We start from the raw sequence: 14,201 nt of genomic DNA on the forward strand, positions 1-14,201 counted from the left end.
TAGGTCCAAGAGGCTTCTAAACAACTTCTACCCGCAAGCCATAAGACTCCTGAACATCTAATCAAATGGCTACCCAGACTATTGGCAGTGCCCCCCTCCCCCTTCTACGCTGCTGCTATGCATAGTCACTTTAAAAACTCTACCTACATGTACATATTACCTCAATTACCTCGACACCGGTGCCCCTTCCCATTGACTCTGTATCGGTACTGTATAGTCCCGCTATTGTTATGTACTGCTGCTCTTTAATTATTTGTTATTTTTATCTTTTACTTTTTTTGGTAGGAAATATTTTTTAAATATTTGGTGTGTCATCATAGTGGTCTCTGACTTATGGTCCGACTCGCTCAGGTGGAACAAACTTAAAATTTGCGCCTTTTTCAATGCTGATTTGAATGTCATTGATAAAACATAGAGGTGTCAAAGATTTTTTTCTGCAAACATCCTTTCTGAATTTAAAAGTATCCTCGAAGTAATCATCTAGTTTTTCTCAAACGTATCTGATTACAATATTTTTACTGGTAACGTAAAGGATTACAGTTAGCGTCTTTCGTAATCCGATACTCCCCAATCCTACTTAACAGTTATTTTATCGATAGGCGTGGCAAAAAAGCTGCTTGTGCATTGATAAGCAAGCAATATCCACAGTCGAAGTACAGATTAAGCTTCAGCTGGAATGTGAAGCTAACTGCAGCTGGCTAGCTTTAGAAAACCTTGAGCAGATCTAGCTTCCTTCGTAGTATATCTACTTGTCAAACTGCAGTTGCAATTTTCGAGGCTGCAATTAAAATTGTGACTACATAGGTCAGACATGGGAGTGTCGGTTAGGGTGTGCGTGTGTCTATGTGAGACTGTGCGAGAAGGGGCTTGGGTCTTAAACTGGCCTCTGTTGCCCTGTTTACTTGCATTCCCTGGCACCATATTGGGGGTCTATATCCAGAGGGGTTCTGTTGCATTTAAATCAAGACCTCTTTTGGGTTGCTGCTCACTCTGTGCTGCTGGCTACTCAACTACAAGACATTTTGAGTGCACCATACAGCAATGTGGCATTCAACCACTCCAGTGATCCATGCAGTGCAAAAAAAGGAAAAGCTCAACACAAAATTCTTCCTGACTGGCCCTCCTTTGGTCGCCTCCCTCCTCTTCCTCTCTCCTGCATATTTTGTTGGGTTTGTTATCCCAGCCGAGCGCATTGATGAGACCATGGCATTGTTGCTGGAAATTACACAGGTATGCTAACACAGGGCATTTCCATCTGAAAGGGCCCATGAGCACCAACATGTGAAGTTCATAGGAGTATGTCAAATTGGGTGTCAAATGAAAGCTAAGAGTTGATCTTTGAGAAATTAAGGGATATATACATTTTTCAAAAATGTTCTGTCCTAAAAATTGGGAATAAACAAAGGCTTTGATTTCTGGTCAAATAGATGGAAAGGGGTTTTAGAAAGCATCTACCAGAAAAAGTCTTACAAGGTATTTGAAATACATCAAAACACAATAATGTTGAAGTAAAGACCCCTGCCAACTAAAATCAACAACATATTTAGTTTTGGAGAAATTATTTGTCTTCTGTAAGTTTAAGAAACCTTGGCTTCCTTGTGCCAAAACCAAATATATTTTCTAATTTCTCTCCCTCATGAGGAGGGAGGATAATGAAAGTTCACAGAAGTAGCAAGTAATGGTAGACCTACCAATAAGTTAGTGTTTTTGCTGATATCAAGTTTGTTTAGGAATTTTTAAGTGATTAAAAAAGGGATTGAAAAATCAGTAATGGAATTACTGCAATTGAATTGTCTACAATGGCATACTGTTATGTTCAGCTCATAACTGTTTTTTTCTCTTTCTGTCATCTGGTGGTCAAAGCAAGACTGAACTGTCTGGACAACCCCTCCCTGCCTCTCTATCTCTCTGCTGCTCTATTTTTCACAATTATCTCTTTCTCTCCTGTTAATGTCACCTCTCCTGGCTCTTACTGACACCTATCACAACACCTACCAGCTACCCTCTCTCCATTTAATGTAACAAGCACTCTCACCCACTGAACACCGACCAACACCAGACGTCCATAGACGTTGAAAAGTAGTTGAAATTTTGTCATTCACCCTGGCCGGATCAAATCTGAACCAATCATAGACGTTTATGTTTCACAAGTTTGGTCAGCACAGTAGAGTACAGTAGAGAAAAAACACACACACACATACTCTAAAACACACACATTATTCTTTGTAATGTAGTATTGTAATATTCTAATGGAGCAATGTAAATTTGTATAATGCTTAATGTTTTGTTTGATGTGATGTTTTATCTGTTGGAAGCCAGGAAGAGTAGCTGCTGCCTTGGTAACAGCTAATGGGGATCCTTATAAAATAATACTGCTAATGGGGATCCTAATACTAAGTACAGTAATGTTACAATAAAGAAAAGCAGAGAACAGTAAAGTCCAGTACAGCACAGTAGAGCACACTAGAGTATAAACGTATAAGGTACCGTATGTCCAAACTTGTGAAACATAGACGTCTATGATTGGTTCAGACTTGGTCTGGTCTGGACCAAACAAATTAGGTCTTGTTTGGAGGCGGAGCTCATTACAATAATAGCCCGGATGTAGACTAACTGCCCATGACCCGGTTTCCGATAGCAATGGAATTTAGGCTTGCAATTTTTTGATGATGCATTTTTCCTACAACCCGAAGATAACATGCGTTCCCTAAACACCACACAGAAAGAACGTTCGCTAGTGCGTTGTTGGAGCGTGTGTTGATAAGATCTGAAGGATCTAACAATTCCTTAACATTATAATTATTTCACAATACAGACGATGGATTAGCTCCTGAAGTGATATGACCACCTATGGCTGCAAATATTGAGGTGGCTTATTCTAATGCTTACCCGATAAAAATGCACCAAATCACCGCACATCATTGAGCACGTTAGGCTACACATCATGAAATAGGTTGAGATAAATTAAAGACAGTAGTCTACAAGTAACAAAATAGAACTCAATTGATTGAACATTAAATGTATTTCAATATGATTGATGTTTATATTTTAATGCTGTGATCTCGGTTTTCATTTGAAGCATATTTTTTTATACGTCGCTTGTTTGTATCAATTGCAAAGACATTGGAAACTTTGTATTTGTAGTCGACTTTGTTCTGCAGTTCTACTTCATACCTTTCAGACCATCAGTACAGTTGAAAGTATGAATTATATCCCTCTCACTCTGCGTAGGTCACCGTGGGAGGACGACCACGCACGGTTTCTCATTTCTTCTCGCAAAATTGGCTTAGCCGTATTGCTCAAATTTACCGCATCTTCCCAAGTCCCGGTAGGGTAAACTTAACTCTATGCGAGTTGTGTGTACTGTCAGTCTGTCACCAACAGCCTGTGGGTCAGAGTGCAAAATTCGCCCTCCAAGGCTGTGTGACAGCTCTCCCCTACCTATCCCTTTTATTGGAGGATGTCGGGCTTCCTTGTCTTGTGCTGACTTAGCCCACCAGCTAGCGTATGTATTGGCTACAGTACTCCGGTGCTAACCTTGTCAAGATATCGTCCACTGCTGTGCTCGTTATTGAGGCCACCGGGCGCTAGTTGTCCTTCAACTACTTAAAACTCGAACTGTTCACTTCCCTATATAACCACATCTAGGAAGGTTGTTAGCCTAGCCAGCTATAAAACGTGAGATTCGCATAGCCGTATTCTGAGGTCATGACAACGATGATGAAACTGATCCACATTTTGAGAGCAACATCATCCCTACAACACCACCTGCTACGAGGCATTCTGACAGAGTCCAATGCCAGTTTTGATGACTTACTACTGCACAACAATGTCAGATGGCTCAGCAAAGACACGGTTTTGGAATGCTTTTGGGTCATTCAGGAGGAAATCAAAGTTTATTAGAGCAAAAGAGTGACAAGGCAACTCCGTTTTCTGAGTTTTGGAAACATTTTTTACAGACATTACATCACACCTTAATCAAGTGAGTGACCCGGCCTACAGAGCGCCCGTTCAGGGCTCTAACGTCCATGGGAATGGAGAGGGGCTAAGTGGGGATGCCCAACTCGGACACCAGGGTAGGTTCCAAAAAACTCTAATCAACCCCAGAGTCAATGAGTACCCGGAGAGATTTCGACTGGTTCCCCCACAGCAGGATGGCATGGAAAGGGATGCGAGTAAGGGGAGAGGAAAAGTTATCTGTATGGCCCACCAGAGTACTTGCCCCTTCTTGATGAGCCTGGGTTTTTAATGGGCAGGTAGCTAAGAAATGTTCCGTAGCTCCACAATATAGACAGCTCTGGGTGTGGAGTCAGCGTAAGTGCTCAGCCAGAGTCAATCTAGCACTGCCCAGGTGCATGGACACCGAAGGAGGCGAGTCGGCAGCCCTCTGTAATTCCCGAGAGAACTCGGGTGACGTTGGGTTCACTTGGACATGCAGACTTCGGGGTCTCCGGGATTCCTCGGAGGCGAGGTGGGAATCAAGGTCGAACGAGGGCGACAGGGCACAGATTCCCTCTCCCTCCTACGTTCTCGAAGCCGCCCATCAATCCGGATGGTCAAGGCTATGATGGAGTCAAGGTCCATGGGCAGCAAGCTAATCTTTGATTACCTCCGATAATCCGTGAAGGACATGCCGAACAATGGTTCCGGGCTCCAGGCACTCTCAGCCGCCAACGTGCAAAAATCCACCACATAGTCTGCCACACTACGGGAGTCTTGATGTAGCTGGTAGGGATGCAATGTTACGTACCCTATGGTTCAATACTCACACGTGACCGCGGAATTACGATATGCCTGTCATTTTCCTATAATTTCCAAAAGTTGCTTATTGCACTGCAGACTACGCGCACGTTGTATATTCAGATCCACAGAACTAGACATGCACCTTGTGAACAGGCAAGGCAGGCAACTGCTTGGGGCCCCAGGCCGTTAGGTGGCTCCTGAGGGGTGACATTGCTGTGGAGTAAAGTTTGTCTCAAAATGTGGCAACCGCAGTGACCGCAACCCCCTCCACCTTAAACAACCAATGGACGATTTGCAATGACATCTCAGTAGGAAACCTCCCTAAAGGGGCCCCGAAGAGAGGGGAAACTAAAAACAAATATTCTCTCAGCTCCAATGTGACAATGGCGAGCACTAGCGAGACAGAGAAGCAAATTTGAAGAGGCACCGGTGCCTTTCAAATCTGCTGTGTGGGGGCCTCCCGGGTGGCGCAGTGGTCTAGGGCACTGCATCGCAGGGCTAAGCTGACCGTCACCAAAGAAAGTCTCTGGGTCTCGCACGCATGGCTCTGTCGCAGCCGGCCGCGACTCGGGAGGTCCGTGGGGCGACACACAATTGGCCTAGCGTCGTCCGGGTTAGGGAGGGTTTGGCCGGTCGGGATATCACTTGTCTCATCGCGCTCCAGCGACTCCTGCAGGTGGGCCTGGAGCAAGGAGTGTCGCACTTGTTCGCAAGGGGGCCAGTGTATCACGGTGCTGCCTTCCAACAACAATTGGTGCGGCTGGCTTCCGGGTTGAGAGGCGCGCAGATGTAACAAAAGCAGTGCGGCTTGGTTGGGTTCGTAGCTTCGGAGGATTCGCATGCGCTATTCGGCCTGCGTCTATCTAGAGCCCGTACAGGATGTTGTCACCTGATGAGACAAGATAGTAACCGCGCTAGCAATGTCGGCTACACCGAAACCCGGGGAGACAAGGGGATAATATCAGAAAACAGAAAAAGTAATTCCCAAACTCTATGAAACATCAAAGAGAGAAATTGAAAACGAATTGACACAGACACCCTATCTAGCTCTCTCCACTGATAGTTGGACCTCCAGAGCAACTCAAAGCTGCCTCACTGTGACGGTTCTCTATGTACTGGATTGGAAGATGAAGAGCTACGTGTTGCAAAAAGGGTGATGTGTTTATTTTTTCCCTTAAATATAAAATACCAAAACCATACCGTTACCATGGCCCACAAAACGTGATACATACCGAACCATGGGCCCACTGCACTGTTGCATCCCTATAGGCAGAGCAGCTTACGAGCAGCCTCTCTCCCAGACAACGGAGAATCAAACACCTTCCGCTTTTCCGCCGCAAACTCCTCCAGACTGAGGCAGACGGCAGACTGTTGCTCCCACACCACCGTAGCCCAGGTGAGTGCCCCCCCCGCGCGAAAATGAGGGAGCACTGGGAGAGAAAAGCCAGCGTAGCGCTCTGGAGGAGGTAAGCGGGGTTCTCGGGACACTGGGGTAGGCTGGGAGATTACGGATGTGAGCCGCTGCCCAGTAGAGAATCCGCGGAATTGCTCCAGCAATGTATTGAACGCTTGGTCATGGCGTTCTGCCAGGGTATGGAGTCCCTCCATAAGACATTACAGTAACTCCTCGTGTCTTCCAATGGGGCCTCCTTGCAGGGAGACAGCATTGTGGAGCTGGTCTTAGTTTGCTGGGTCAGTCATGGCCAGTTTGTACTATCAGAACACAGGATAAGACCCAGATGCAGACAGCTAGAGTCACAGATGTTTAGGGGGCAGGCAAAAGACAGGTCAAAGGCAGGCAGAGGTCTGTAATCCCGGGCAGTCAATAAGGTACAGAACAGCAGGCTCGGAGTCGGGACAGGCAGAGGTCCATAATCCCGGGCAGTCAATAAGGTACAGAACAGCAGGCTCGGAGTCGGGACAGGCAGAGGTTCGTAACCGGGTCAGAGTCAGGCAGGTACAGAACGGCAGGCAGGCTCGGGATCAGGGCAGGCAGAATGGTCAAAACCGGGAAAACTAGGAAACAGAACTTGAGAAAGCAGGGAGATGGGAAAACACGCTGGTAAGAAAAGACAAGACAAACTGGCAACAGAGAATACAGGTATAAATACACTGGGGATAATGAGGAAGATGGGTGACACCTGGATGGAGGTGGAGACAAGCACAAAGAGGTGAAACAGACCAGGGTGTAATTCCTCTCATTAATGCAGGGCAAGGCCCAGCGTGACTTAAACACGAATATTGCATGGCCCACAGTGACGTTCTGTGCACTCAGATTATTATTTTTGTTCAACTCTCCTTTGTACTCCATAAAACATGCACTTAATTTTATTTTAAAATATATAATATATTCAAGGCCCATGTACAATGGTTCACAGTGCACCTTCTTGCATAGACAATTATGCAAGCACTTTTGTTCTTCAGCCATGTTGATGCAATGTTGCACATGTTTACATTTGAAAGAAGTTGTAATTAATTCAAATTCTTAGTCTCATTTAATGTATTTAATGTACATTTTATATAACAACATGTTTCCTAAGTCGTAGATGACTATGTTTATTACCACAGTGCCGATAAAGGGCGATATCCATCCGGACCTTTGCCACCTAGGAAATTTGTGTCACTGGACCTTCTGAAATAGTAGTTGAGTACCCCTGGTTTAGGGGAAAATGCTCGGAGATTTAATGATGCTCCTACAAATGTTCTAACATTGAATTTAGCCTTGAAATGCTGTTGGGAAATCAAATAAAATGTTATTTGTCACATGCACAGAATACAACAAGTGTGACTTTACCGTGAAATACTTACTTACAAGCCCTTTCCCAGCAATGCAGTTAAAAAGGGAGAAAATTAACAAATAGATAAAAAATAAAATAGTAACATAATACAATAACACAATAAAATAACAATAACCAGGCTATATACAAGGAGTACCGGTACCAAGTGAGTGTACTGGGGAACGAGGTAGTTGGAGTGATTGATTGAGGTAATATGTACATGATGGTTTGGTGGGTGACTGATTGAGGTAATACGTATATGTATGTAGGGGGTGAAAAGCAGAAAGTCCAGGTAGCCATTTAATTAACTGTCTTATGGCTTTGGGGTAGAAGCTGTTCAGGAGCCTTTCGGTCCCAGACGTAGCACTCTGGTACCGCTTGCCGTGCGGTAAACCTGGTTCTCAATGTTAGAATGGAAAATCATTAATCTATAATGTATGTTTCTGTGCTTTTCTTTTAGAGCAGGTTGGTGTGCCATGGAGACAACAACCAGAGTTATGTGTGTGAATCAGACCACTGCTGTGGAGAGTCTCAGTGCTGCAGCTACTACTATGAGCTCTGGTGTGAGTTACCAGCTTCCTTCTCTCTGCTCCCCTTCCACCCTTGTCTTTTCTCTCCCTGTACTATTCCATGTCTCCTCTCCTCCATACAGTGTATGCCTAACCAGAGTTATTTGTGTGAGCCTGTTGCTATCTCCTCTGTTCTCCTCTCCCCCTCTATCCTCTCCTCATATCGTATTCCCTGTCTATCCTCTGTCTCCATAGGTTGTGTAACTCTTAAATTGATACTGTGAGAGGGTAGCTCTAGTTGTTTACAGGCAGGGTTGTAGTCTCATGTTACTGGGGCAGTCCCTTTTTATAATAACTCAAGACTGACTGCATGGGCTTTAAAGGTACTGAGTCTGGAGCAGTTTTTTCATTTGTTGTTTAGGCCTATGTTGCGCTCAACAAATTATCCTGAGCACTGAGGTGTGTGTGTCAGAGGTTTGAGACCTACAGATCTGTTGGAAATGGATGCTATTGCATTAACACTTAGCTCTGTTTTCAGGGTTCTGGTTGGTGTGGACTCTCATCATCATATTAATGTGCTGCTGTGTGTCTCAGCACCGGCGCTACAAGCAGAGCTTCCAGCAGCAGAGGAGACAGAATGAGATCAACCTCATTGTATACAGAGAGGCCCACAACAACACACAGCATCTCCCCCTGTATCTCAGTGAGTGCCTGTGTCTGTCTGTAGCATTCGCGTGACACAGCACAATGACTATGGTACAATACATAGTACTATAGGCCTACATGTCAATATAATGTGTAAATACAGTACCAGTCAAAAGTTTGGACACTCACTCAAGGGTTTTTCTTTATTTTTTACTATTTTCTACATTGTAGAATAATAGCGAAGACATCAAAACTATGAAATAACACATATGGAATCATGTAGTAACCAAAAAAGTGTTCAACAAATCAAAATATATTTTAGATTCTTCAAAGTAGCCACCCATTTGCCTTGATGACAGCTTTGCATTCTCAACCAGCTCTATGAGGAATGCTTTTCCAACAGTCTTGAAGGAGTTCCCACAAGCTGAGCAACTGTTGGCAGCTTTTCCTTCACTCTGCGGTCCAACTCATCCCAAACCATCTCAATTGGGTTGAGGTTGGGTGATTGTGGAGGCCAGGTCATCTGATGCAGCACTCCCACTAAGCGCAAACCAGATGGGATGGCATTTTGCTGCAGAATGCTGTGGTAGCCATGCTGGTTAAGTGTGCCATGAATTCTACATAAATCACTGACAGTGTCACCAGCAAAGCACCAACACACCATCACACCTCCTACTCCATGCTTCACGGTGGGAACCACACATGCAGAGATTATCCGTTCACCTACTCTGCGTCTCACAAAGACACGGCGGTTGGACTCATCAGACCAAAGGACAGATTTGCACCGGTCTAATGTCCACTGCTCGTGTTTCTTGGCCCAAGCAATTCTCTTCTTATTATTGATGTCCTTTAGTAGTGGTTTCTTTGCAGAAATTGGACCATGAAGGCCTGATTTACGTAGTCTCTGAACAGTTGATGTTGAGATGTGTCTGTTACTTGAACTCTATGAGGCGCAATCTGAGGTGCAGTTAATTGCCAATTTCTGAAGCTGGTAACTAATGAACTTATCCTCTGCAGCAGAGGTAACTCTGGGTCTTCCTTTCCTGTGGCGGTCCTCATGAGAGCCAGTTTTTGCAACTGCAGTTCTTTACATTTTCCCTATTGACTGACCTTCATGTCTTAAAGTTATGATGGACTGTCGTTTCTCTTTGCTTATTATTTGAGCTGTTCTTTCCATAATATGGACTTAGTCTTTTACCAAATAGGGCTATCTTCCGCATACCAATCCTACCTTGTCGCAACACAACTGATTGGCTCAAACGCATTAAGGAAATAAATACCATAAATTTACTTTTAACAAGGCACACCTGTTAATTGACATGCATTCCAGGTGACTACCTCATGAAGCTGGTAGTCACCTGCTACCAGCTTCATGAAGAATGAAGAATGCCAAGAGTGTGAAGAATGCCAAGAGTGTGCAAAACTCTCATTAAGGCAAAGGGTGGCTACTTTGAAGAATCTCAAAAAATTAAATATATTTTGATTTGTTTAATTTAAATATTTCAGTTGAAGGTATTCAGTTGTACAACTGACTAGGTATCCCCCTTTCCCTTTATACTGTTTTGGTTACTACATGATTCCATATGTGTTATTTCATAGTTTTGATGTCTTCACTATTATTCTACAATGTAGAAAATAGTACAAATAAAGAAAAAACATTGAATGAGTAGGTGTGTCCAACGTTTTGACTGGTACTGTATATCAAGACATTTGAATTAATATCCTCTCCTTCCCTCTCTCGTTGTATAGGATTCCTGCCTGACTACATGCTGCCAACCTATGAGGAGGTAGTTGACAGCACTGCCACTCCTCCCCCTCCCTACAGTCCCCCTCCAGTTAGCCTCTCTGTCCACCCAGCACCCTGACTGCCCTCATCCTTCCCCCAGACCACCACCACACCCCCAGACATAACCCCCATTGTGGCCCCCCTTGTCTACACAGGGGTAGCATGGCAATGGTTTCCCTGACAACAATAACTCGGCGTTGGGCAGGTACCTGCGCTTTACAGGCGACTCGGCAATCGAGATGTGTGATAACCAGGAACTCTGGGAGGGAGGAGGAAGAGGCATGCTGGGAAGGGAGGAGGAAGAGAACATCTGTGATAGATGCAGACCCCAGATTCAGATCCACACAGACACCAATATACACACAGACACCAATATACACACAGACATAGAGACTCAGAGTTGATCCCTCAAACCTGTGAGTGAGAAGTGTGTGTGTGCCTGTGAATGTGTCCCTCCTTAGAAGAAAGTAGCACAAAGCTTGCATCACAATGTGCATTCCTCTGTAATGCAGCCGTGCCATATGTAGCCTTATCTTAAGGTGGTGATGCACTGACCCTAAAAGCCTGGAGTCTCACTGCTGAGCCACACAAAGGCCAATAGATTACAGAGTTCTGCACAGTTCAAATGATGAATTTATGGCATGTCGAACTGAATAGAAACTAAAAGCGGGCTGGCAAGGTTGAGAGCTTTGCTGGAGGTACAAATTGGTTTCATAGAACCGCTTTCAACACTGCAGACTTCTTCATTGGTTTTGGGTCAGATTCAGGCATAACAGCGGCCTCTTGTGTTATATAATCGTTTATTTATTCAGACAAGACATAAATGACTAAATGAGATACACAGCCTAACATCAACATATGATGTAGGAATATACACAACCGGAATAAACAAAGAAAGAGAGATGCGCCAAGAAGGATTACAAGGTATTCTTATTTTTCATTTTGAGATTAGCATGGAGCATCTTCATCTGACCTCATGTTAAAGAGACACCACGTTTATTGCACAAAAATTCACACACCTATGCAGTGCGGAATTTAATGTTTGAAACGGTGAATATGATCGGTTTAATGTGTGTCGGTTATTGTAATGTGTCTTCAGAACTCCCTTTTACTAATGAATCACGAAGTCTTGTTAAGTAGCCTTTCTGTAATATATTAAATGATTGAATAGCCTATGCTTTGATTAATACTGTGTAGCCTTATTGGGAACTGTGTTTCAGATATCTCTATAGAGTAGTAGAGCAGCTCCCATCCTCACGGAAGTCCTGTTTATCTGAGGCCATGATTGTACTTCCGATGTGGGTTTATTTAGTATTATTATTATTATTATTATACAGTGGGGAGAACAAGTATTTGATACACTACCAATTTTGCAGGTTTTCCTACTTACAAAGCATGTAGAGGTCTGTAATTTTTATCATAGGTACACTTCAACTGTGAGAGACGGAATCTAAAACAAAAATCCAATTGTATGATTTTTAAGTAATTCATTTGCATTTTATTGCATGACATAAGTATTTGATACATCAGAAAAGCAGAACTTAATATTTGGTACAGAAACCTTTGTTTGCAATTACAGTGATCATACGTTTCCTGTAGTTCTTGACCAGGTTTGCACACACTGCAGCAGGGATTTTGGCCCACTCCTCCATACAGACCTTCTCCAGATCCTTCAGGTTTCGGGGCTGTCGCTGGGCAATACGGACTTTCAGCTCCCTCCAAAGATTTTCTATTGGGTTCAGGTCTGGAGACTGGCTAGGCCACTCCAGGACCTTGAGATGCTTCTTACGGAGCCACTCCTTAGTTGCCCTGGCTGTGTGTTTCGGGTCGTTGTCATGCTGGAAGACCCAGCCACGACCCATCTTCAATGCTCTTACTGAGGGAAGGAGGTTGTTGGCCAAGATCTCGCGATACATGGCCCCATCCATCCTCCCCTCAATACGGTGCAGTCGTCCTGTCCCCTTTGCAGAAAAGCATCCCCAAAGAATGATGTTTCCACCTCCATGCTTCACGGTTGGGATGGTGTTGTTGGGGTTGTACTCATCCTTCTTCTTCCTCCAAACACGGCGAGTGGAGTTCAGACCAAAAAGCTAGACACTACGCTGTGTCTATTATTTTTGTAGAGCTCTAAAAAGCTCTACAAAAATCCAGAAAATCACATTGTATGATTTTTAAGTAATTAATTAGCATTTTATTGCATGACATAAGTATTTGATCACCTACCAACCAGTAAGAATTCCGGCTCTCACAGACCTGTTAGTTTTTCTTTAAGAAGCCCGCCTGTTCTCCACTCATTACCTGTATTAACTGCACCTGTTTGAACTCGTTACCTGTATAAAAGACACCTGTCCACACACTCAATCAAACAGACTCCAACCTCTCCACAATGGCCAAGACCAGAGAGCTGTGTAAGGACATCAGGGATAAAATTTTAGACCTGCACAAGGATGGGATGGGCTACAGGACAATAGGCAAGCAGCTTGGTGAGAAGCCAACAACTGTTGGCGCAATTATTAGAAAATGGAAGAAGTTCAAGATGACGGTCAATCACCCTCGGTCTGGGGCTCCATGCAAGATCTCACCTCGTGGGGCATCAATGATCATGAGGAAGGTGAGGGATCAGCCCAGAACTACACGGCAGGACCTGGTCAATGACCTGAAGAGAGCTGGGACCACAGTCTCAAAGAAAACCATTAATTACACACTACGCCGTCATGGATTAAAATCCTGCAGCGCACGCAAGGTCCCCCTGCTCAAGCCAGCGCATGTCCAGGCCCGTCTGAAGTTTGCCAATGACCATCTGGATGATCCACATTTGTGGCCTGCTGGAGGTCATTTTGCAGGGCTCTGGCAGTGCTCCTCCTTGCACAAAGGCGGAGGTAGCGGTCCTGCTGCTGGGTTGTTGCCCTCCTACGGCCTCCTCCACGTCTCCTGATGTACTGGCCTGTCTCCTGGTAGCGCCTCCATGCTCTGGACACTACGCTGACAGACACAGAAAAACATTCACTACACATTAGTTGAGTTTCAAAAGTGAAAATAAATAGAATAAGGTCAGGGGTTACAATTGTATAAACCTATGGTAGTGTTCTAAGAATACAATGTTTTTTAATAGTTTTCGACTAATTCTAGAGATTTGATAAAATATTGGATTTCAAGTAAAAATCTATTGCATTTGGGAACATATTTCCAATATGTGTTTTTGTGTATATAACATTTACCAGAGAGAATGAAGAAATTAACTAATTCAGCAGTTTTGTTTTCATTTGAGTAATAACAATAACAACATTACATCTTTCATTGTAGATACATGGGTATTATTTTTATTTATTTTTATTTATTTATTTCACCTTTATTTAACCAGGTAGGCAAGTTGAGAACACGTTCTCATTTACAATTGCGACCTGGCCAGGATAAAGCAAAGCAGTTCGACACATACGACAACACAGAGTTACACATGGAGTAAAACAAACATACAGTAGAAAAATAAGAAAAATAAGTCTATATACAATGTGAGCAAGTGAGGTGAGATAAGGGAGGTGAAGGCAAAAAAAAGGCCATGGTGGCGAAGTAAATACAATATAGCAAGTAAAACACTGGAATGGTTGATTTGCAGTAGAAGAATGTGCAAAGTAGAGATATAAATAATGGGGTGCAAAGGAGCAAAATAAATAAATACAGTAGGGAAAGAGGTAGTTGTTTGGGCTAATTATAGATGGGCTATGTACAGGTGTAGTAATCTAT

General features: G+C 43.8%; 1 protein-coding gene across 1 annotated transcript; it reads left to right on the top strand.

Annotated features, from left to right (window-relative positions):
* Positions 1–965: 965 nt before the first annotated feature.
* Positions 966–11,649, top strand: LOC139562600 (WW domain binding protein 1-like). Its single transcript, XM_071380412.1, has 4 exons — positions 966–1,230; positions 7,981–8,083; positions 8,568–8,732; positions 10,424–11,649. Exons 1-4 carry the CDS (start codon positions 1,042–1,044, stop codon positions 10,537–10,539), a joined length of 573 nt encoding a protein of 190 aa, XP_071236513.1. The 5' UTR covers positions 966–1,041; the 3' UTR covers positions 10,540–11,649.
* Positions 11,650–14,201: the final 2,552 nt, after the last annotated feature.

Source organism: Salvelinus alpinus, chromosome 32, assembly GCF_045679555.1.
Source record: "Salvelinus alpinus chromosome 32, SLU_Salpinus.1, whole genome shotgun sequence".
Taxonomy (NCBI): domain Eukaryota; kingdom Metazoa; phylum Chordata; class Actinopteri; order Salmoniformes; family Salmonidae; genus Salvelinus; species Salvelinus alpinus.